The following is a 21,208-nucleotide window of genomic DNA, read 5'->3' as shown; positions in this document are numbered from 1 at the left end:
GTAAGTGTCAGTCAAAGGCTTCCTGACACTACATCCCATGTGATTGTGTCTGCAAAACCCAATCAGTAGAAGGCTTACAGAAGATGTCAAAACGCATTTTCTTTTACACAAGGAGAAAATCAGTCCGAGGGCAGAGACGCTTTTGAGCATGTAGCTGTCCTTGAGCGTGGCCACTGTATAGAAAATCATGAAAATCGGTGAGATCCCCAGCACGATCCCGAAAGCGCAAGGGAGGAGCTGGCGAGCATGGAGAACGATTTTCTCCTCTCTAAGTGGCAGTTTCTTGTGCATGTGTGATTTTGTTGTGCGGTGGTATATAAACCATGCGCAGAAGTAGTTTGCCAGTATGTTTATTTTGTTGAAATAAATGTGCCACCATAACTGTCCCTGTGTTGCCCTGCAATGGCTCTTGTCCAGAATGTACCTCACCTGTCGCTGATAGACCACATTGAGATCAGATAAGGAACAGAAAATGGATGGACATAAAAAGGTTATGTAACACTTTAGATTACATACATTACACTTAAATAAGGAGAGCTAGAATACGGGGTAAGCTTTTCCATGAAACAAATAAAGAAGACAGCCCTGTACTCCAATGGACAGTCTGTTTTATCACACAGTCATAAATATAATACATGCTCAAATGTGAATTTGATCAACATTAATACAGATTATTCACTAATGCGAGGTATTCAGCTATATCTGTTGTGAGCCGTCAAAAAGCTGCATATTTTAAATCCAGCAATAAAAATTCTCCTCCACTTAGCAGTGCTTTCTTTCTCAGTTGTTAATGAAAATAATACATGCTTGTTTTGTACAATTAAGAAATTGGTCACTACAGCTCTCAAAGAAACTACACTGAAAAAAACAACAAAAAAGATTTACTTAAAAAATAGATTGTAAGTATTGGCACGCAATTGATTTAAGTAAAATGTAATGCTGCAATATTAAGTAACACTTGCCAGTATAAAGTGAATTTTAGCTTCCTTATGACATAACAGTTGTGAAGATATTAACTAGCAGTTACTTAATTACATCCAAGTTGTATGTTAGATTTATTTAAACAAATTAAGTAAAGTGTACGGTATGTGTCTTTCATAGGCAAAAACTGCATTTTACTCAAAATTTTAAGGCAACACGGAGATAAACAACCATTCAGACCCTCACACCTAAGGAAAATGTAGAGAAGCCAGTTAACCTAACATAATGTTTTTGGACTGTGGGAGGAAGCCGGAGTACCCAAAGAGAACCCATGCACGCACAGGGAGAACATGCAGAAAGTCCATGCAGAGAGACCCCGGGCCGGGAATCAATCCCGGAACCTTCTTGGTGCAAAGCGGCAGTGCCACCCACTGCGCTTCTGAGCAGCTCTCTAACTTTTCAAATATGCAATAAAACATCTAAACCCTCTGAAACGTTAGTTACAGAAGTATACTCGTATGTAATGTATGATCAAAAATGCACCACATCCGACACAGATCTGCTAATATAGTCACTACTGAAATATGCGATAAAAATCTTACAAACACACAAACTGAAACAGTGCAAATTCAACATTTAAACCAGTCGTCTAGACTAGTGGACTTTTAGGAATGCAATTACAACATTAATGAAACAAAATCAACACAATTAAAATTACCAGCTTCAACCGTCTATCAACTCTCAATGAAGAATAAAATGTCTACTAGATATTTGAATAAAGGTATCTTTTATTTTTTGGTCAGATAACATATACATTATTTGACAAGAAATAAGAAATATTAATTACAGGAAATCTTCCACTAAGATTAACTGGAACCCACTACTAATTGTTGGCATTTGATGCCACATTTTCCTACCCTAAGATGACAAAGTCATGAATGCATTTAGAAAAGCAACTTCAACTTTAGGGTGTTTACTTTTGGGGACAGTTTAAATCCATCCAACTTCGGGAAAAGTTTTTGGAAGACTTCACAAGCGTAGCACAAAGTGGGAGGGTATGCCAGTGGGAGGGTATATCAGTCCCAATAGCAGCGAGCAGGCTTTTGCTGTACTGTTGCACCCTGCCACAATGATTGTCATCGGGACTACCTCTTGCTCTGTGTGTGATCCTGTAACGTCTGGACTCGGAGCAGAAACATTCCTGCTATAAGCTACAGTGCACATGCGCCGTGTGTGCATTTCAAAACGCTACATATTTAGAGTAAAGTTTCTGTAGTATTTTTTGGTTTATGTACATACTGCTATTAAACATTTCAATAGTATAAGGAAATCTAAGTAAAACTTACTCTTTCCCCAAAATTAATGTATTATATTAAAACAAAAAAGTTTAGTTTTATTTCACAAACTCTAGTTTTTACTATAGCTTAAAAATACGGAGTAGAAATTATGGCAAATACTCTTCAGTGGCAAATACTTTTTTAGTGTACAAAAGGAGTAAAGAAATGGTTCCTTACAGAATCGTCGTGGTGGAGAACATCCCAGATGACTTCTCTCTCCACATGGATGGCAGGCATCACATTCCTCTTTCTGTTGCCTTCCAAACATTACTGGAACAAGCAAAACTCTCAGTGGAGGTGGTGTCATCTGTCTGGGATTTAAATGCTTGGGATGTGGAGCCAACATCCAGTGCAGCAGCACAGGTATGTATCTTTATGCAGAAAGTAATCTTTAATTTTTAAGTGTCCTAACAGAGCAAACCCAATTACTGTTTAATTAAAAACCTGTGTCATATTTTTAATGAGGTTACAGCTGCTTAGATGTGAGTGTTGCCCTTTTGGAAGACTGAAACATTACTGAAATCCTTGCTTACAGCAGGATAGAACATTTTTTTCTCTTCCTCAGGGTCAGCTTCTGTTCCAGAGACTGCTCAGGCTGAAATCTCGTGGGGTTAAACTGAAGATTGCTAGTAGTCTGACAAACTCTTCTGAGCTGAAATCTTTGGCAGCACACAGTGAGTTACTGTCACATTCTGATCTTATAATGTCTATTTCTTATACTACTGTGACAAATGATGACTGTGGCTTATGTCATCACCCAGCAATCTGCAGCCATTTCCTACTTTTTAAACTTTTTTGCTGTTATGTAGAGAGTTTGGAAAAATGGTGCTACATGCACCGAACTTAGTTTGTCTTGGAGCAAACTGAGGTTCATATTGCAGTGCCTTGCAAATTATGGTGGAAAAATGATTAATGGTTTTCTACCTTTTAAAAATAATCAGAATCAATTTTTTTTTGCCAAGTAGGTTTGCACTTATTTGACTTGGTGTTGATGATGCAGAAAAATTAGATATATATACAGAATACTAAATCTATAGGTATATACAATATAAAACATGCAATATACTATATATAGTATATAGCTATTCACTATATACACAGTTAGCTACGCTTTAAATGTAACAGAGGAGGTCTGGAGATGCTACGTTGGTTTAGCTTCTAGGTCCTGAACAGCGGAGGGAGAAAGGCTGTGTCAAGTGTCACGGGGGTCGTTGGGCCTTGTTGATAAGGTTGGTAGCGGATGGAAAGAAACTGTTCTTGTACCATGAGGTTTTGGTTCAGATGGCCTCCTGCCAGAGGAAAGTGACTGAAATAGTTTTTGGCTGGGAGTACGAGAGATCAGCCACAATGTTATCTGCAGGCCCCAGAGTCCTGGAGGCATACAGATCCTGGAGAGATGGAAGATTGCAGCCAATCACCTTCTCTGCAGACCGGATGACCCGCTGCAGTCTGCCCTTGTCCTTAATGGTGGCAACAGTTTACCAGATGGTGATGAAGGAGGTGAGGATGGACTCAATGATTGAGGAGTAGAACTGCACCGTCATTGTCCTGGGCAGGTTGAATTTTTGTTCAGCTGCTTTGCTGGGCTTTCTTGGTGAGGGATGGAGTTGATGTTCAGCTCTCACGTTAGGTCCAGCGCGATGATAGTTCCAAAGAAGCGGAATGACTCCACAGTGTCAACTGTGGAGTTCTTCCTGAAGTCCACAACCATCTTCTCTGTTTTTAAAGCGTTGAGCTCCAGATTGTTCTCCCTGCACCAGGTCGTCGGATGGTCACCCTCCCACCTGTAGGCGGACTCGTCACCATCAGAGACAAAGCTCTAAAATGTCCAATTGATTAAAATCTGATACACCTAAACGAAATCCAGTGCAACCAATTTCTCTCAGATATGTTGTGTGTGTGTGAGACTTTGTCTCGTAGCGAATCCGCCTGCTGTGTGATGCATTCAGAGCTTTGTTAAAGATCATTAGGGAAAAGCATTTAAACCAAGGAACACAGCAGATAGTTAAGGGACAAAAATCTACCATTCTGGCATTATTGGTTCTGTTCAGTTTTCACTTTGGGTTTTCAGTCAGGCTTCGATTTATGTTATTCTGTTTTTTACCGTTAAATGTTATATCATTTTTTAATTACTTCCTCTCCTGTTTAGTTTTGTTTAAGTTAGTCTTATTCCTTATTCTTAGTTTTATTTTATTATTTACAGTTATCTTTAGGTTATATTTCCCAGTTACTATTCATTGCCCTGGTGTCACCTTCTGGATTTTCTCTGCTCACCTTTTCCCACTCAGATCTTTACTTCAATCTTTGTCCTGTTAGTCTCTTCTCAAGCATATATCAAACCCTCCTCTGCAGTTTGTCTTTGCTGGTTTGTCGTCTTTATTTCATGTCCGCATCAGCTCCTGTCAGCCACCTCCCGTGTTCCCTGTTCTAGGCCTTTTGTTCATTGCCTGATTACTTGTGGATTTATAATACCTCTGACTTCATCATTAAATGTACAAGAACTCGCCTCTGCCTCCGCTTCTGCATTTTGGGTCCATCTGCTAACTTCTAAACATCCTGACAATAAGAAGATTAGGTGAAACGACAAAAGTAGGGTAAAAATTCAAATATACCAAAAAATTACCATCCCACCACAGTCTGACAAGCCATAGAAGTGGTGACCATAAGTCAGATAAGTAGATGTGTGTGTGTGTGTGTATATATATATATATATATATATATATATATATACAGTGGTGTGAAAAAGTGTTTGCCCCCTTCCTCATTTCCTGTTTTTTTTGCATGTTTGTCACACTTAATGGTTTCGGAACATCAAACCAATTTAAACAATAGTCAAGGACAACACAAGTAAACACAAAATACAATTTGTAAATGAAGGTGTTTATTATCAAAGGAGAAAAAAAAATCCAAACCATCATGGCCCTGTGTGAAAAAGTGATTGCCCCCCTCATTAAAATATATTATAACTGTGGTTTTAAACAGCTGAGTTAAATTTTTCTAGCCACACCCAGGCCTGATTATTGCCACACCTGTTTTCAATCAAGACATCACTTAAATAGGAGCTGCCTGACACAGTAAAGTCCACCAAAAGATCCTTAAAAGCTACCCATCATGCCAAAGATCCAAAGAAATCCAGGAACAATTGAGAAAGAAAATAATTAAGATCTATCAGTCTGGAAAGGGTTAAAAAGCCATTTTCAAAGCTTTGGGAATCCAGCGAACCACAGTGAGAGTCATTATCCACAAATGGTGAAGACATGGAACAGTGGTGCACCTTTCCAGGTGTGGCCGGCCACCCAAAATTACCCCAAGAGCACAGAGACGACTCATCCAAGAGGTCACAAAAGACTCCACAACAGAGTCCAAAGAACTGCAGGCCTCACTTGCCTCAGTTAAGGTCAGCATTCATGCCTCCACCATCAGAAAAGACTGGGCATAAATGGCCTGCATGGCAGGGTTCCAAGAAGAAAACCACTGCTGAGCAAAAACAACATTAAAGCTCGTCTCAATTTTTCCAAAACACATCTTGATGATCCCAAAGACTTTTGGGAAAACATTCTGTGGACCGATGAGACAAAAGTGGAACTCTTTGGATGGTGTGTGTCCCATTACATTTGACGTAAAAGGAACACTGCATTTCAGAAAAAGAACATTATACAACAGTAAAATATGGAGGTGGTAGTGTGATGGTCTGGGGCTGTTTTGCTGCGTCAGGACCTGGAAGACTTGCTGTGATAAATGAAACTATGAATTCTGCTGTCTACCAAAAGATCTTGAAGGAGAATATCCGACCATCTGTTTGTGAACTCAAGCTGAAACGAACTTGGGTTCTGCAGCAGGACAATGATCCTAAACACACCAGTAAGTGCACCACTGAATGGCTGAAGAAAAACAAAATGAAGACTTTGGAGTGGCCTAGCCAAAGTCCTGACCTAAATCCTATTGAGATGTTGTGGTATGACCTTAAAAAGGCCGTTCATGCTGGAAAACCCTCTAATGTAACTGAATTAGAACAATTCTGCAAAGATGAGTGGGCCAAAATCCCTCCAGAGCACTGTAAAAGACTCATTGCAAGTTATCACAAACCCTTGGTTGCAGTTGTTGCTGCTAAGGGTGGCCCAACCAGTTATTAGGGTTTAGGGGGCAATCACTTTTTCACACAGCGCCATGATGGTTTGGATTTTTTTCTCCTTTAATAATAAACACTTTCATCTACAAATTGCATTTTGTGTTTACTTGTGTTGTCCTTGACTATTGTTTAAATTGGTTTGATGTTCCGAAAAACTTAAGTGTGACAAACATGCGAAAAAACAGGAAATGAGAAAGGGGGCAAACACTTTTTCACACCACTGTATATATATATATATATATATATATATATATATATATATATATATATATATATATATATATATATATATATATATATATATATATATATATATATATATATATATATATATATACAAATAGTAAACCATGAGTCAGTTATTTGCCACTTCAGAATTTCCACTACTTTATGCTGGGCTATTACAAAACAATAAAGGTTTGTATTAACAGAAAAAGTATGTAAAAATTCAAAGGACTTAAGGGGGAAAGCCGTTTTTTTTTCTACATTGGGCCCTTGATTTTATTATCAGATCATGTTCTACTCACCCATATGAGTTGTGTGTCATTTGAAGCTGTTCTGAAGATATTCGGTTTTGTGATCCAAGTAACGTCTTCCTATGGGGACTTTAAGGCACAAACTAAACTGTTCATAATTTATTCGGATGATGTCGTACACACTCCGCCTTGTTTTAAAAAAATACAAATATAAAAAAATATACTTGCGGATGTCTGGGGGACAGTGATTCACCTATATGTTATGAATGATGGCGTACCATAAAGAACAAATTATGAACAGTTTAGTTCGTGCCTTCAAGTCGTTGCCCATAGGAAGACGTTACTTGGATATAACCTAACGGAATATCTTCAGAACAGCCCCAAATGACACAAAACTCACATGGGTGAGTAGAACATGACGTAATGACGTAAAATCAAGGGCCCAATGTAAAAGAAAAACGGCGTTGCCCTTTAAATGCTTTAGCATGTTATTGTGCATATCAGCTGACTGGTCTCCTCATTTATCATAAGTCAAAAAACACGTCAGGGAGCACAGCTGGTGAGCATGTTTCCACCTTTCTCGTCTCATAATACTGTTACAATTTTCCCAGTAAAACTGCTTCTCCCTCCACTGTCTGTAGATGCACAGGTTCATTTTGTAAACATGACAGCTTTGACTAAAGGAGGTCTACACTCCTCATTCTGGATAGTGGATCGGACGCACATTTACATTGGAAGCGCTGAAATGGACTGGAGGTCGCTGTCTAAGGTAACAACATCCATCAGCTGAGCTTGCTTTTTATTAGCTTCTGAGTTGTTCAAGTCTTGCAGTCAAACAGAAAATCTATTGAAATTCAGATCTACACTATATCTGCATCTTTTAAAGGGGCTTCTAATGCCGTCTCTTTTTATTTATCTTGTAATTCAAAGTAGAGGAAAGACCATTAAATATTAATAAGGTAAAACTGTAACACTGAACTGATTATCGGGCTCTTTTGATGTGTCAGCGCTGTATGGAGCAAGAACCAGAGCTGGGTGTAATAAAATAAGCAGCCAGAGGGGAGGAAAACAGACAGGTATAAATGTGAGAGAATATACATTTGGTGTACAGGAGAAACCCGTTGATCAAGGAGAGGGAAAACAGGAAGCATCGGGCAAAAATAAATGTAAATAGAAAGGTCTTTTTGTGTTTCTTTTGGAGGCACATATGATTTGAAATGAACCCACAACAAAGCTTTGATGCTCAGTGATTGACCATGCAAGTGCAGATGAAGAACTAATGTGTCTAGGTTTCATTTTTAGAAACAGCACAGTGTCATAGAATAAATAATTCCATTGATGAACAAACAATAAGAGGCAGCCAGTAAACTTAACAGTTTAGATTAGGGGTCTCCAACCCTATTCTTTAAGATCTAATATCCACTGTCTTCCTGCAGGTTTTAGATACTTTCCCTTCTCCAACACAGCTAATTCAAACGAATGGCTCGTTACTAGGCCTTTCCCAAACTTGATGGCTTAGTGAAGTAGTAACTCTGTCATTTGAATTTACTGTGTTTAAGCAAGGATGCATCTAAAATCTGCAGGGCAGAACATAGAGCCGATGATTTTGAGGGGTTTTACTGGTTTGGTGCACATAGCTGTGTCTTAACAAAATGCCAGGTAAGGAAGACATTAGCATTAACCTTGGTCACCAACTGACCTAAGGAATTATCACTTCAGTTGCCGACCATTTTAATGTAATATTCTAATAGCGAATAGATTTTTTTAGAACCTTTTTTTAGTGCTTCGATCCTTTTATTATTTAAGGTAGCTGCAAATAATCCCAATAGTAGAATATAGTAGATATTTTTGCAAACTCACCCAAGGCGAACCATGCAAAGCTCAGAGATTAGCATTAAAATAAGAGGTTCATGTCAGATATAGCGGGGTTGGTTGATGATAAAATTGACCTAAGTTCATTCAAATAAAAGCTGAGCATGATGAGCTCAAAAGAGTTGGCAGAAGAAGGTCTGAGAGACTAATGCAATAAGACTTAGAATTAAAGCTACAGCGGAATTTAGTTAAAGACTGTCTGTCGGGCAGAGGAGAGGTTTGGCTATAAAGCTCAGTAACATGATTGGAGAAAACTAAACAAATCACTGCTAATGTTTAATTCTAGCTGCCAGACAGGATTTGGACTTGTTTAATGAACACTGGACGACAGAAATCTGTCTAAAAAATTGTATTTATTATCCCAAAATAGTTTAACATTGATTACACAGCAGTTGATCTCAAACTGAATGACAGAAAATAAAAAAATCATCAGGCCGTTGAGGTCCAGTAAAAGTCCAAACCTAAACTAGGACATAAGCTATGCAAGAAAAATAGCAACAAAAAAATTGTAAACCTAAAAAGAAAGAAGAAAAAAAATCAAAGTTGTGGAGAAGAGCGAGAGAAACCACAACAACAACAACTGAAAGCTGTTTTAGAGATTGCTACATTAAAAGGTTGGTTCTGCAATCTATTTTATGATGGAGTGTACTTTATTTTCCTGTGACGATACTCAAGATATGTAGTTGTTCCTCATTCTGTCTAACCTTTAGAAAGGGTGTACACTAGAGACACCAACTTTTTTTCTGCATCATTTTTTTTTCTCTTTTTCCTGTCACACCCCAAAGAGGAAAGAACTTGGAGTGGTTGTGTATAACTGCAGCTGTCTCGCCCTGGACCTCCACAGAGTTTTCTCATTTTACTGGCAGCTTCACGACAGGGACTATATCCCCTCCATCTGGTCGAAGAGAGTTACAGCCCTCTATGGAAAACACCAGGCCCTGGAGCTGCAGCTTAATGCAACGCCGGCTACAGCTTACTTGTCTGTAAGGGGCTCTATATTGATGAAAAGAAGATTTATTATTTGTTTATATCCTTAGAGGTTACATTTCATTTATTATCCTGGTCTAACTTTTCTCAAACTTAACCACTCCTATACCTGTCTACACATATAGAAAGTATACATCTATATATATATATATATATATATATATATATATATATATATATATATATATATATATATATATATATATATACACACTTCCTGGCCAAAAAAAAGGTTCATTCACTCTAATACTTTGTTGGACCGCCTTTAGCTTTGATTACGGCACGCATTCGCTGTGGCATTGTTTCGATAAGCTTCTGCAATGTCAAAAGATTTATTTCCATCCAGTGTTGCATTAATTTTTCATCAAGATCTTGCATTGATGATGGTAGAGTCTGACCGCTGCGCAAAGCCCTCTCTAGCACGTCCCAAAGATTCTCAATGGGGTTGAGGTCTGGACTCTGTGGTGGCCAATCCATGTGTGAAAATGATGTGTCATGCTCCCTGAACCAGTCTTTCACAATCTGAGCCCGATGAATCCTGGCATTGTCATCTTGGAATATGCCTGTGCCATCAGGGAAGAAAAAGTCCATTGATGGAATAACCTGGTCATTCAGTATATTCAGGTAGTCAGTTGACCTCATTCTTTGAGCACATACTGTTGCTGAACCTAGACCTGACCAACTGCAGCAATCCCAGATCATAACACCGCCCCCACAGGCTTGTACAGTAGGCACTAGGCATGGTGGGTGCATCACTTCACCTGCCTCTCTTCTTACCCTGATTCGCCCATCACTCTGGAACAGGGTAAATCTGGACTCATCAGACCACATGACCTTCTTCCATTGCTCCACAGTCCAATCTTTATGCTCCCTAGCAAATTGAAGCCTTTTTTTCCGGTTAGCCTCACTGATTAGTGGTTTTCTTACGGCTACACAGCTGTTCATTCCCAATCCCTTGAGTTCCCTTCGCATTGTGCGTGTGGAAATGCTCTTACTTTCAGTATTAAACATAGCCCTGAGTTCTACTGTTGTTTTTCTTCGATTTGATCTCACCAAACGTTTAAGTGATCGCCGATCACGATCATTCAGGATTTTTTTCCGGCCACATTTCTTCCTTGAAGATGATGGGTCCCCACTATCCTTCCAGTTTTTAATAATGAGTTGGACAGTTCTTAACCCAATTTTAGTAGTTTCTGCAATCTCTTTAGATGTTTTCTCTGCTTGATGCATGCCAATGATTTGACCCTTCTCAAACAGACTAACATCTTTTCCACGACCACGGGATGTGTCTTTCAACATGGTTGTTTAGGAAATGAGAAGCAAGTCATTGCACCAGTTGGGGTTAAATAACTTTTTGCCAGCAAAAGGATAATCTCCCATGCAGTAATTATCCAATAGGAGGCTCCTACCTATTTGCTTAGTTGAATCCAGGTGGCGACATTTTTTTTGGCCAGGCAGTGTGTATATATATATATATATATATATATATATATATATATATATATATATATATATATATATATATATATATATATATATATATATATATACACACACACACACACACACACTCACACACACACATCTGACACAATGATAGAAAAAATAAATTCTCCTTTCTCACCCTTTTGAAAAAGCTTGTAATCTCATTCAGACAATAGCTGGTTAAATTAAGCATACATACAAAGGGCAAAATACATTTTTTCAGGACTAGTGAAAAATGCTATTTCCAATTACAATTTAATGATTTTATGTAACTCAGGTTCATATAAAAGATCACACATACAGCAAGAACAAATAGAGAGGGACACTGCAGGAAACAGCCAGATGCAATGCAAAACAATAAAGCAGAACACTGTACCAGCAGAACACATACAGTGATACAATACCACACAATAAGATGAAATATAATGAGATACAAAATAATTCCAATGCATATACTGAATATTCATACATATTAAAACCGTGGAATAAATATCTTAAAGAAATAGACCACTGCACAGAACTCCATGATCTGTTATTATATACTGCATTACAGCACTTTATCTTACACTTCCATAAAATGCAATACAATTTAGTGCAACACAATCTTGTGTGGTACGTATGATGTAATGTCTATAATGACATGCCAAACAACAAAATACACAGCAATGCACTATGGTGCAGCATGGTATTCCATAATAAATATATGGTTACACATTTTGCCATATAAATAGTCCCCATGGAGAAGAGGTTGTTTCCCTGGTGCCATTTTTTGGCCCCGATACCAATATCTGCTATCTACCTTTGTGAAGCAGGAAAAAGACTAATACAAAGTGAATCCAGTAGAATTTTTTTTTGCCTACCTGGAATGGGTGACAATAGTTGAATAAACCTTTGGGTCTCATAAAGGTATTGGTGCCCTATTTGTTGGAATACACCGATACCGATAACACCATTTTAGTGCTGGATCGGGGTCCGCCCGATACTGGTATCGGTGCAACACTAGAAGAGGTTAAAGTCTATTAATGTGATGCTGGAGACCAAGGGTTCCATCAGGAAGGAAATCCAGTGTAAAAACTTTAGCAAGTCTTAGAGCCAGTTGTAATGAGTTGCTGTGGAGGAGGTGAAAGGAAATAAACAATACTAATGTAAGGTAATGTAAAATTAAACAGTATGATACTATGTGATACAGTTTTGTAAGACATGATACTGACAATGTGATTAAGATTTGTAATACACAATATTTTATGTTGTGAACAGTGTTGGTCACTATTGGATAAATTACTTTATTTTGTTTGGTAACAGAGTAATCGAATTACTTTTATTTTCAGGAACGTTACTTAAATTCTAAAATGCTACAGTTGTATTTAAAGTTACAATAACAAGGAAGTAAGTTAAACTATATATCATCAAAATAACGGCATAGTTAACGTTCTATAATAAATAGTTTCTTTGGTAGGGCTGTGACTGAGTTATTTACAAAGTTACTTATTGGAAAAAGTAACTTGTAACTGGCTGTTGCACTGTATATATATATGTGATAAAATACGCTATCGATCTCTACTTGGATTTGTTTCTTATCTAAATTAAGGGCTGTTTTCACAAAGGATTAATACAGAGAACACAAAATACATTTTACAACAGAAGCATGATCCATCAATACAAGAAATATTCCAAATTCCCTATTAAAGAGAGAAAAAGAACATGGTTCAAGAAGAGTTAATATAAAAAAAATGTCATTGCATGGATCTACTTTACTATAAGTCTTAAGAGAAATATAGCCTTACACAACTCATTCAACCTAAATCAAAGGCCTTTATTGCACAAGGATTCAAGTACACACATCCAGTTCAAAAAGGGTAGTCCCTGAATACACCGAATCCAATTCTGTCTTTACTTTATAACCGATTAATAGTGCTACGACTTTTATCACTAAATTTAGACCTACCTTAATTCACTGCATAATATGTGGATAGATACAAACTCTTCACTGTTTTTTTGACTCCATAAGAAATAAAAATTATTATATTTATCCTGTTTGTGACTGCCTTTATCAAACCGTTCATTACAACCTAACAACACGTGCACACAGGAGATGATTTATCTTGTCAATATCCCACTGAGCTACATCCTGACTCTGACTATCTAAGTAATATAATCTAATTTGACTGTGATTATTCTGGCTTCTCTCCAAGCTATACAAACCTTATCAGTTGTATTTAGCACAGCATTTATCCCATAGAAGCTAATGGAGCCATGCTGTCACAGGACTCTGGATGCTCCAGATGCCTCTTTAGCCCTGCTTCCTCTAATAATAATCCCTGGCTACAGAAGGGGACATTGTTGGTTTCCTGCCAATTTCTCTATTCGAGAAATAAAAAAAAAAAAAACAGTTTAGTTCATAAGTCTCATAGCCCACACTAAGACTAGAATAAAAACACAGAAACAAAAAAATAATGTTTAGATAGTTCTTTTAACGCTGACCTGGATAATCTTGAATTCTTCTGTAATGTTTAGATGTGTGTATGTCAAAGTGCTGCATCCTTTCTGCAGACCTCCCCTGAACTCTTCTGCCCCAAAGATCGCACCAGAGATTTAGACGCCATCTATCAAGTCATCCAGAGCGCAAAGACGTTTATCTACATTTCTGTGACCGATTATCTCCCTTTGTTAGAAAGGAGTTCCAGAGGAACTTTTGTCACAAGGTATGTAAACTTGGAAAAGCTTTGAAATTCAGATTATTGTCTTATTTTTTTTTAGTAGTTATGAATCTGGTTTGTGTTTGAGCATCTTCTTTAAAACACATAGGTTATTAGATGACTTATTCGAGGGATGATTTGTTTCCAAAACTGTCTGCAGATACTGGTCAACTATCGATGAACTGATCAGAGAAGCTGTGATGCTCCGGAGAGTCAAGGTCCGCCTGCTCATAAGCTTCTGGAAGAAAACTCATCCCCTTACCTTTAATTTCGTGACCTCACTGAAATCTCTCTGCATGCAGCTTCACAACTGTTCCCTGGAGGTGGTAGGTGTATGCAGGTGTATGCTGCAACCTATTCATTCTACCTTTTTTCCAATTTTTCCTTGACTGAATAAAATCAAATTTATTTCCTGTAATCACAGAAGTTTTTCAGCCACAAGGAGCAGAATGATGACTTTCAACTGGGACTCAATCATAACAAGTACATGGTGACCGACAATGCTGTATACCTTGGTAGGTTATGTGAAAGATTTTTTTTTTGTGGATACTACTTGTAAATCAAATGCAAAACATTATATATATAGAGGGGAATACTAAAAGAAGAGACAATAACATTTCAGACGGGTCTTAATCATTTAGTTGCATGTTCTCCCTGTGCATGTTTGGGTTCTCTCCTGGTATTTTTGCTTCCCCTGACATTCCTAAAACATGACTGTTAGGTTAATTTGCATTGCTAAAGTTTTCCTTAGTTGTGTCTGCATTGTTGTGTGTCTCTGCATTGCCGTGCAACAGTCAAGGGTGCACCCCGCCTAACACCCATAGCCCGCTGGAGATAGGCACTGCCCCCACCACAACCCTTAATAAATAATTGTGGATGGATGTAAAAAAAAAAAAAATGCAAAACAAAAATTCGGTTGGTTTGAATTATCACCTTAAACCCCTATAAAACTCCATAAAATATGTGAAAATGTGGAAAAGTTCAAGCTATAAAATTACAATCGCTCTATAATGTGTTTACAGTTTGTAAGCTTTCAAATTTTTTCTTTACATATCCTACAAAAATGTATACTGATTATTTCATAAATCAGTATGGGGGATTTGAAACAGCCTGGAGCAGGCAAAACAACTGAGATATAGGGTATGAATTTTAACAAGAGATACATTAAAGTATTAATGAATCTATGTAAAATATTCAAATTTTTTTCTGATGTTGTAAAAAGAACATGTTTATTATAATAAGAAATATTACAGATAAGCTAACTTATATATTACAGATAAGCTACTTAAGCTAAATCTCCCCTCCATTTCGTCCACAGGAAACCATGACTGGGTCGGGAGCGACTTTGCAATAAATGCAGGAGTTGGACTGGTTGTCAGAATGAAGGACAGTGCCAAAGACAGAGGAGCCACAATCCTAGAACATATTAAATCTTCATTTGAGAGAGACTGGAGATCACGTTATGCAAAGAACCAACCAAGGAGCAAAGATCAGCAGGGAAAATACAAACTCTTGCAGTGGTCTAAAAATCACTGGGAAACCAAGGAGGAGCATGAGTGGAACGAACCTTTATAAGTTAAGAATGTGCAATAAAACACATTCAGTTAAATGCTGTATATGCTGAGCACTGCAGAATTAAAATGTACATGTACACTTATGGAAGTGTAAATCCATACTAATAGACCTTATTGTAACTTTGTTACATTAATGTAAAACATTCAATCAAAATGTATCTTTGACACAGCTGCAAAATGCAAGAGTGGCAGCTAATATATGTACTCAGTGAGTTATAAGCTGGGATGTTAGAATGTACTTCTGCATGATGGATGCAATCAATATTCAACTGCACAACAGTATATATGCAAGCAACATCATAAGAAGAATGTGTGCTGTTTCTGAAGCCCAGTAAACTGACCAACTATATTCGATTTTCCTTAACGATCCATCATTTCCTTTCATTTTGTTTAGGTTTATACAGTTACACTGTTTGGGTGACCAAAGAATTAATCCTTTTTAATTTCACATCATGTAACCTCTAGGTGTAACCCATTGCATCCCTTAAATGACATCCACAGATTGACATGATTATTTCATACCATGAGAACCATCAGAATGAAAAAGGTTTCCCTTTGTCTGTCTTTTTTTTTTGTTTGTTTGGGGATGGCAGAAAACAAACATTGGGTTGAGGGGTAATACATTTTTTCACATATTATTGATGCACAATATCATATTCATGCGATCAGCATTGGCTGATATTAGCTTTAGAGCTAATTTGCTGATATTGATCCCTCCACCAGTACAATCCATTAATATATAATGCGCAGTTTGGGTGACAAACAATTGAGGGTTATGCAAGTGGGTCACATGCACACAACTAACTGTCACAAATTTCAGAAACAGATAGCTGAACTGGTATTTGCAATGACAGGAAAGATGGGAGAAAACCCACATATTGTCTGTAAGTATAGGAATAAACTGTGTCGGTTGTCGGCTAATTAAATTGTAAAATGCATAAGATAGCGAAAATTCCATGATAGTGCATATGGTGTCAAAATACCATAGGCTTTCATTTAAAAAACAGGACATGAAATAATAAGAATTTCCGTAGTTATGCATAATCTGAAATGCTGGTTTAAAAGAATGCCTACAATAGGATGGTTTTAAGGGCCCTTGACTAAGGGGTAAGGGGGGGATTGGGGTAAAAGAAGTAGAAAATATTCGCCCCGCTATATTTTTTAATTATAAAAAGAAAATACAGTAGTAAAATAAATACTGTTCATGTTCTCTCTAATTTTTCAGAAGTAAACAGTGAAACAAAGCATGAATATGTTGACACCATGTTTGTCGTAGTGATAATGAAAGCTTGTAAATAAGCAGCAGTGTGGTAAAAACATAAAAATGCAGCCATGTTTTAAAAAGGAATGGAAAGGAAGGAGAAAGAAGAGAGACGGAGAAGGCATCCGATACCCTGACCCAATTTTTCCCCCCTCTCGTTTTTTTCAGAAGTGTTTCTTAACTAAATAACTCAAATTAGCAATAGATTATTAACCCGTTGAGTAAAATAATATAGCTATCTGCTCGATACAACTACGTAGTTATTCTTCCTAACTGGCGGTGGGGAATCACATCAGTAAAGATGTTGTCAGAAACAGAGCATGATTGCAAGTTTTTCATTATTATTTTGTTGTCTTTCATTTTTAGTTTTCAAGAAAAAATAAATCAGGATTAATCTAGTATTTAATGAGCCTGTTGTGTGTCTGTAAATAACACAGAGGAACACCGAGCTGAGAATTGACCTTTATCAACCAGACCAGACTTAAGGAAACATCATAGTCCTCAGAGGGCTAACATCAGGTAAACCCTAGTAGATGTTTAGCAAGATATTTACATTAAATATAACTGTCCTTCTCCCATCTCCATCATATAAACAGATGATTCCCCCCCCGCAGTGGGGCGAGCATATCACTGTCTTTCACGAGGCCCCAAATTCCTGGTGGCCCCCTGATTAGAAGCAAGGAACAATACCAAGAAGAGACAGTTGAAGGACAAGGCTTAATGGCTCCCCCTTTACAATCTGCATTATGGTACTCAGTATTTTGTGATATAAGATTAATATTTAAGCAAAAAGTTAACAATATACTATACACCAGATACATACAAAGTATATATTAACATTAAAACACTAGTTGTGTGGTTTCTAATTGTGGTCACAAGATGGTGCCATCGTTTCACCAAACCACAGCCCCTTGCAGCAAAAGTTTGCTGCAGTAATTTCCTTTTTCCTTCACAGTGATTAATGTGGACCACTAAGAAACTTCATAATAATATTTCTCTCCTGTCTGTTTGGATAAGAGATTGGTTGTTTTGACGAGTGGGTTGGTCTCCATGGTAACAGATAAACGACCAGCTCGCTCTAACAGCACGTTTGCCGTAGAAACTTAAAAACAAAGAGGATACATTTTTATTATATACATATACATTTTTTTATTTGTAATAGTTTTGCTATTTTAGTTGCTGTTCGGTTGTTTAAATATCGTTGACATATCAGTGCGGATTGTCCCGGTGAGGAGGGTCGGGAGGGGGAGGAGAGGGGAGGATACAGACGGCAGATGCCTTTGCAGCAATCTGGCAGGAAGGATGTCTGTTTGTGTCTGGTTGTTGTTTTGGGATCAAATGCGCAAACCTTTATTATATATTAGTTATGATAAGAAAAATGCAACTCGTATGTTTCCCAAATGACATGGAGGGAACGACTCCAAATAAGCGTCGCAATCTAGATTGAAAGGAGCTGGACTTCCTGTTGGGATAAAACACAAGCCTTTTGGGACGATGGAGAGTGGAGTTTTCCTGGCTTCCTTGGATCAATTCATGCTGAGCCCCCTTGTCACTTGGGTAAGTAGCAATATAAAATTTTTTTTTTTTTTTTCCAGATAAAAAATATTAATTTGTAAATGGATATTATGAATGCTTTACTCTAATACTTTGATTTTGCCTATAAATCAAACATAAACATTATGAATACATTTTTTCATCTAATTATTGTCAGAATATTGAGGTAATGTATTTATATGAGTTGCATAATAATACAATAAATATATCATAAGTTTTTGAGTAACCAAGAAACCTTAAAATCTAGTTTAAACTTTATAAAAAGTTGATATAGTTTATATCCAGATTTAGTTAGACTATTTAAAAACTATAATATTTACGATTTATGCTGTGCCCCTTTGGCTAAAAAGCAGATTTAGTTTTGGCAGCTTCTATTATCTCTTTATAAATCACATATAGGCTACATACATTTTCAAATATATCAACTCGATAAATAATATCTGTGCACTGCAGACTGAAAGATGCAGGGGGGGCAAACCCTGATTGCTCTATTTAGTTTTAATTGTGCATAAAATAATTTAAGCATATGATAATAATATGACAATAATATTCACTCAAAAATACTTAGCAAGCCAACACTGAAGACAAATAAAATCAAATAAAACCACACAAATAAAAAGGGAAGAAATCTGAATTGAGCTACTCTAAATATACAATGTATTCCTGTTGTGTTTTCTTTTAAGGAACTGTGGACATTTGATGTATACAACACTCTGATTAGGTTTAACATCATGATCAGCATTGGCACCCTGGCCTATGGTTGGTTACACAGCTCGATATTCAGCAAACGAGTTCACATTCTGACAGCGTTGTATCAGAACCAGCATTCACTTACACACTCTAGATTCTGGCTATCATAAAGCACAAAGTCATCTCTCAAGCTTTAAAGGTCTGCTTGGGCTGAGTGGCCATCCTTGTCTGCCTGAGAATGAATCGCTGGTATATCTTAATTTATATGACATAGTTTGGTGTGCTTCCATCATTACAGGACAGGTCTCTTCTGGGCTATGAAGTGTTATATTTTCCTGTGCATTAAATAAACTGCAAAATGTTTAGTTCCTTAAATGTTTAGGAACTAGTTATCTTCAATATGTTCCTGGTTCTATTATTAAAATGGTTACATATTTTTCATTTAGACCTGCTTTTAGCCTGGATGTTTTTTCCAGCATGTTTCAATAGTTACTCTGTCTTGATTATTGCATATCAAATGTTTTAAACATTAAAAACTTTTTTTTGTGCTTCTCCTGCCTGTCTCGAGATAAAAATGCATTTTCAATCAGATCTTTGAGCTCAAATAGTCTTTTCTGTTAGATAAAAGTTATACAAAATTACATAAATAATATCTTTATTAAGTTGTCTGAACTACAGGAAATCATACTAAGGACCTGACCATACATGTCAGCCTTTTCTCCTCACATGCATCGGTGGGCCTTTGCGATCTAAGAAAGTTTGGCCAATTTACCTTCAGTCTTTCAGTGGTCTTTTATGTTGGATTGACCAGAGCAGACTGAGATCTTCCCAATCAATCAAACTTGCTTAAGTATTCACGTTTTCTTATTTGCCCCCAAAAAAATGGCACCCCAAAGTCACCATAAAATAAACTCTGTTGCTACTTAGGTCCCCCAAACCATCATGAGCCTCAGATAAACATGTGAGCCTATTGATAATGATAATAGACTTTACATTTTATTTACTAGAGTTTCTAGCAAGGTTTTGAGTTTGAGCCCCGACAAAGGGGTCTTTCTGCATAGAGTTAGCAAATTCTCCCACAGCATAGGCAGGTTTTCTCCAGGTACTTATTGGTTCTGTCTGCTAGATGGGGCCAAGAATCTATCAGAGATCTTTATTAAACTGCTGTTAGTAAAGCTGATGTTTTTAACAGGAATAAAGCCCCCATGTGATTTTTTCCTGAGACCCCACACAACCTTAATCCAGCAACGTGCTGCCACTTATAAATAATAAAGGATCCATTATTTTAAAAAATAATCGTTCCGATTTCTGGTCCAGTCTTCTCCTCTCTGGCCCAATAATGAGAGACATAATACTGCCGTGTTTGTGTGTTAGAGGGATTGGGTCTGCTTGGTAGAATGTTGCCACTGCTCTTATCGGATTGTCTTGGCCTGATATCCTGTTATGTTGGATGTCCCATTGAATCAAATTTGTTCTAATCAGATACTGGAGTTTGACAATCTGAACTTTTTCAGCTGGATACGGTAGCCTAGATCAATGAATCAGAGAAGCTGGCTGGGAGACAGACAGTGCATCCGAACCGTGAAAGAAAAGAAAGGATACATATAAAGGGAATATATTCCACTTGGATTTACTTGAAAATCCAGGAGAATGTATTTTTTTCATTTACAAGAAAAAGATAGAAGGCTCTAATCGCTCTGCTTAAATGTTATCTTAACTGTGGTGAAGCAGTTTAGAATTCGTAATTCATTTTTCATTGTCAACTATGGAGTCTCCTACAGGTATAGGGGAGGATGTTCTTTTTCGGGTTCGATAATTAAAATTAGTGGTCCCCCTAATTGTCAATCATTCTGGTGATATGTTTATGTAAGGCCGTCCTACGTGCTTGTTCCCATTTTCTCTTACCGGTGGTGAGTCTGACATGGTGGAAAAATTGCAAATCTTTTGGAAAGTAAGCTTGTATGAGCAATGCAAATAGCTATTTTTAACCAGAGCGTGCACAAGGAGAAATGGCCTCCTTCATGCTCTCGCACGTGTTTAACAGGCGTTCCCTCTTGGGAGAGGGTATAGAGTTGTGCATGAGCATTTTTATTTAAGAAAAGGAGAGGGCGGGTCGTTTTAAAAATCACCTGAAAATGTTAAGATAGAAAGATACAGCTATCAGTGGTCATACTAGTATGATTGATTGGTCTAAACTGAGTAATATTTCCTGTGGTATAATTTATT

The 21,208-nt window shown here is 37.3% G+C and overlaps 2 protein-coding genes across 4 annotated transcripts in view; both read left to right on the top strand.

Moving 5' to 3' along the window:
• The window catches only part of pld5 (phospholipase D family member 5), a 31,991-nt gene extending 16,165 nt beyond the window's left edge, over window positions 1-15,826 (top strand). For both annotated transcript variants that reach the window (XM_038290708.1, XM_038290709.1), the window contains 8 exons: window positions 2,438-2,621; window positions 2,824-2,932; window positions 7,505-7,632; window positions 9,521-9,718; window positions 13,758-13,909; window positions 14,064-14,229; window positions 14,328-14,418; window positions 15,222-15,826. In XM_038290708.1, the coding sequence (XP_038146636.1) occupies window positions 2,438-2,621; window positions 2,824-2,932; window positions 7,505-7,632; window positions 9,521-9,718; window positions 13,758-13,909; window positions 14,064-14,229; window positions 14,328-14,418; window positions 15,222-15,478 (1,285 nt within the window). In that variant the 3' untranslated portion in view covers window positions 15,479-15,826. The remainder of the gene's footprint in view (window positions 1-2,437; window positions 2,622-2,823; window positions 2,933-7,504; window positions 7,633-9,520; window positions 9,719-13,757; window positions 13,910-14,063; window positions 14,230-14,327; window positions 14,419-15,221) is intronic.
• A 2,189-nt stretch (window positions 15,827-18,015) lies between these two features.
• The window catches only part of LOC119787108 (girdin-like), a 34,772-nt gene continuing 31,579 nt past the window's right edge, over window positions 18,016-21,208 (top strand). For both annotated transcript variants that reach the window (XM_038290742.1, XM_038290739.1), the window contains exon 1: window positions 18,016-18,295. In XM_038290742.1, the coding sequence (XP_038146670.1) occupies window positions 18,233-18,295 (63 nt within the window). In that variant the 5' untranslated portion in view covers window positions 18,016-18,232. The remainder of the gene's footprint in view (window positions 18,296-21,208) is intronic.

This window comes from Cyprinodon tularosa, unplaced genomic scaffold (genome assembly GCF_016077235.1).
Source record: "Cyprinodon tularosa strain WSP-4 unplaced genomic scaffold, ASM1607723v1 ctg287, whole genome shotgun sequence".
In the NCBI taxonomy this organism is placed as follows: domain Eukaryota; kingdom Metazoa; phylum Chordata; class Actinopteri; order Cyprinodontiformes; family Cyprinodontidae; genus Cyprinodon; species Cyprinodon tularosa.
The sequence above is the reverse complement of the archived record's forward strand: the minus strand, read 5'-3'. Positions and strand labels throughout refer to the sequence as shown.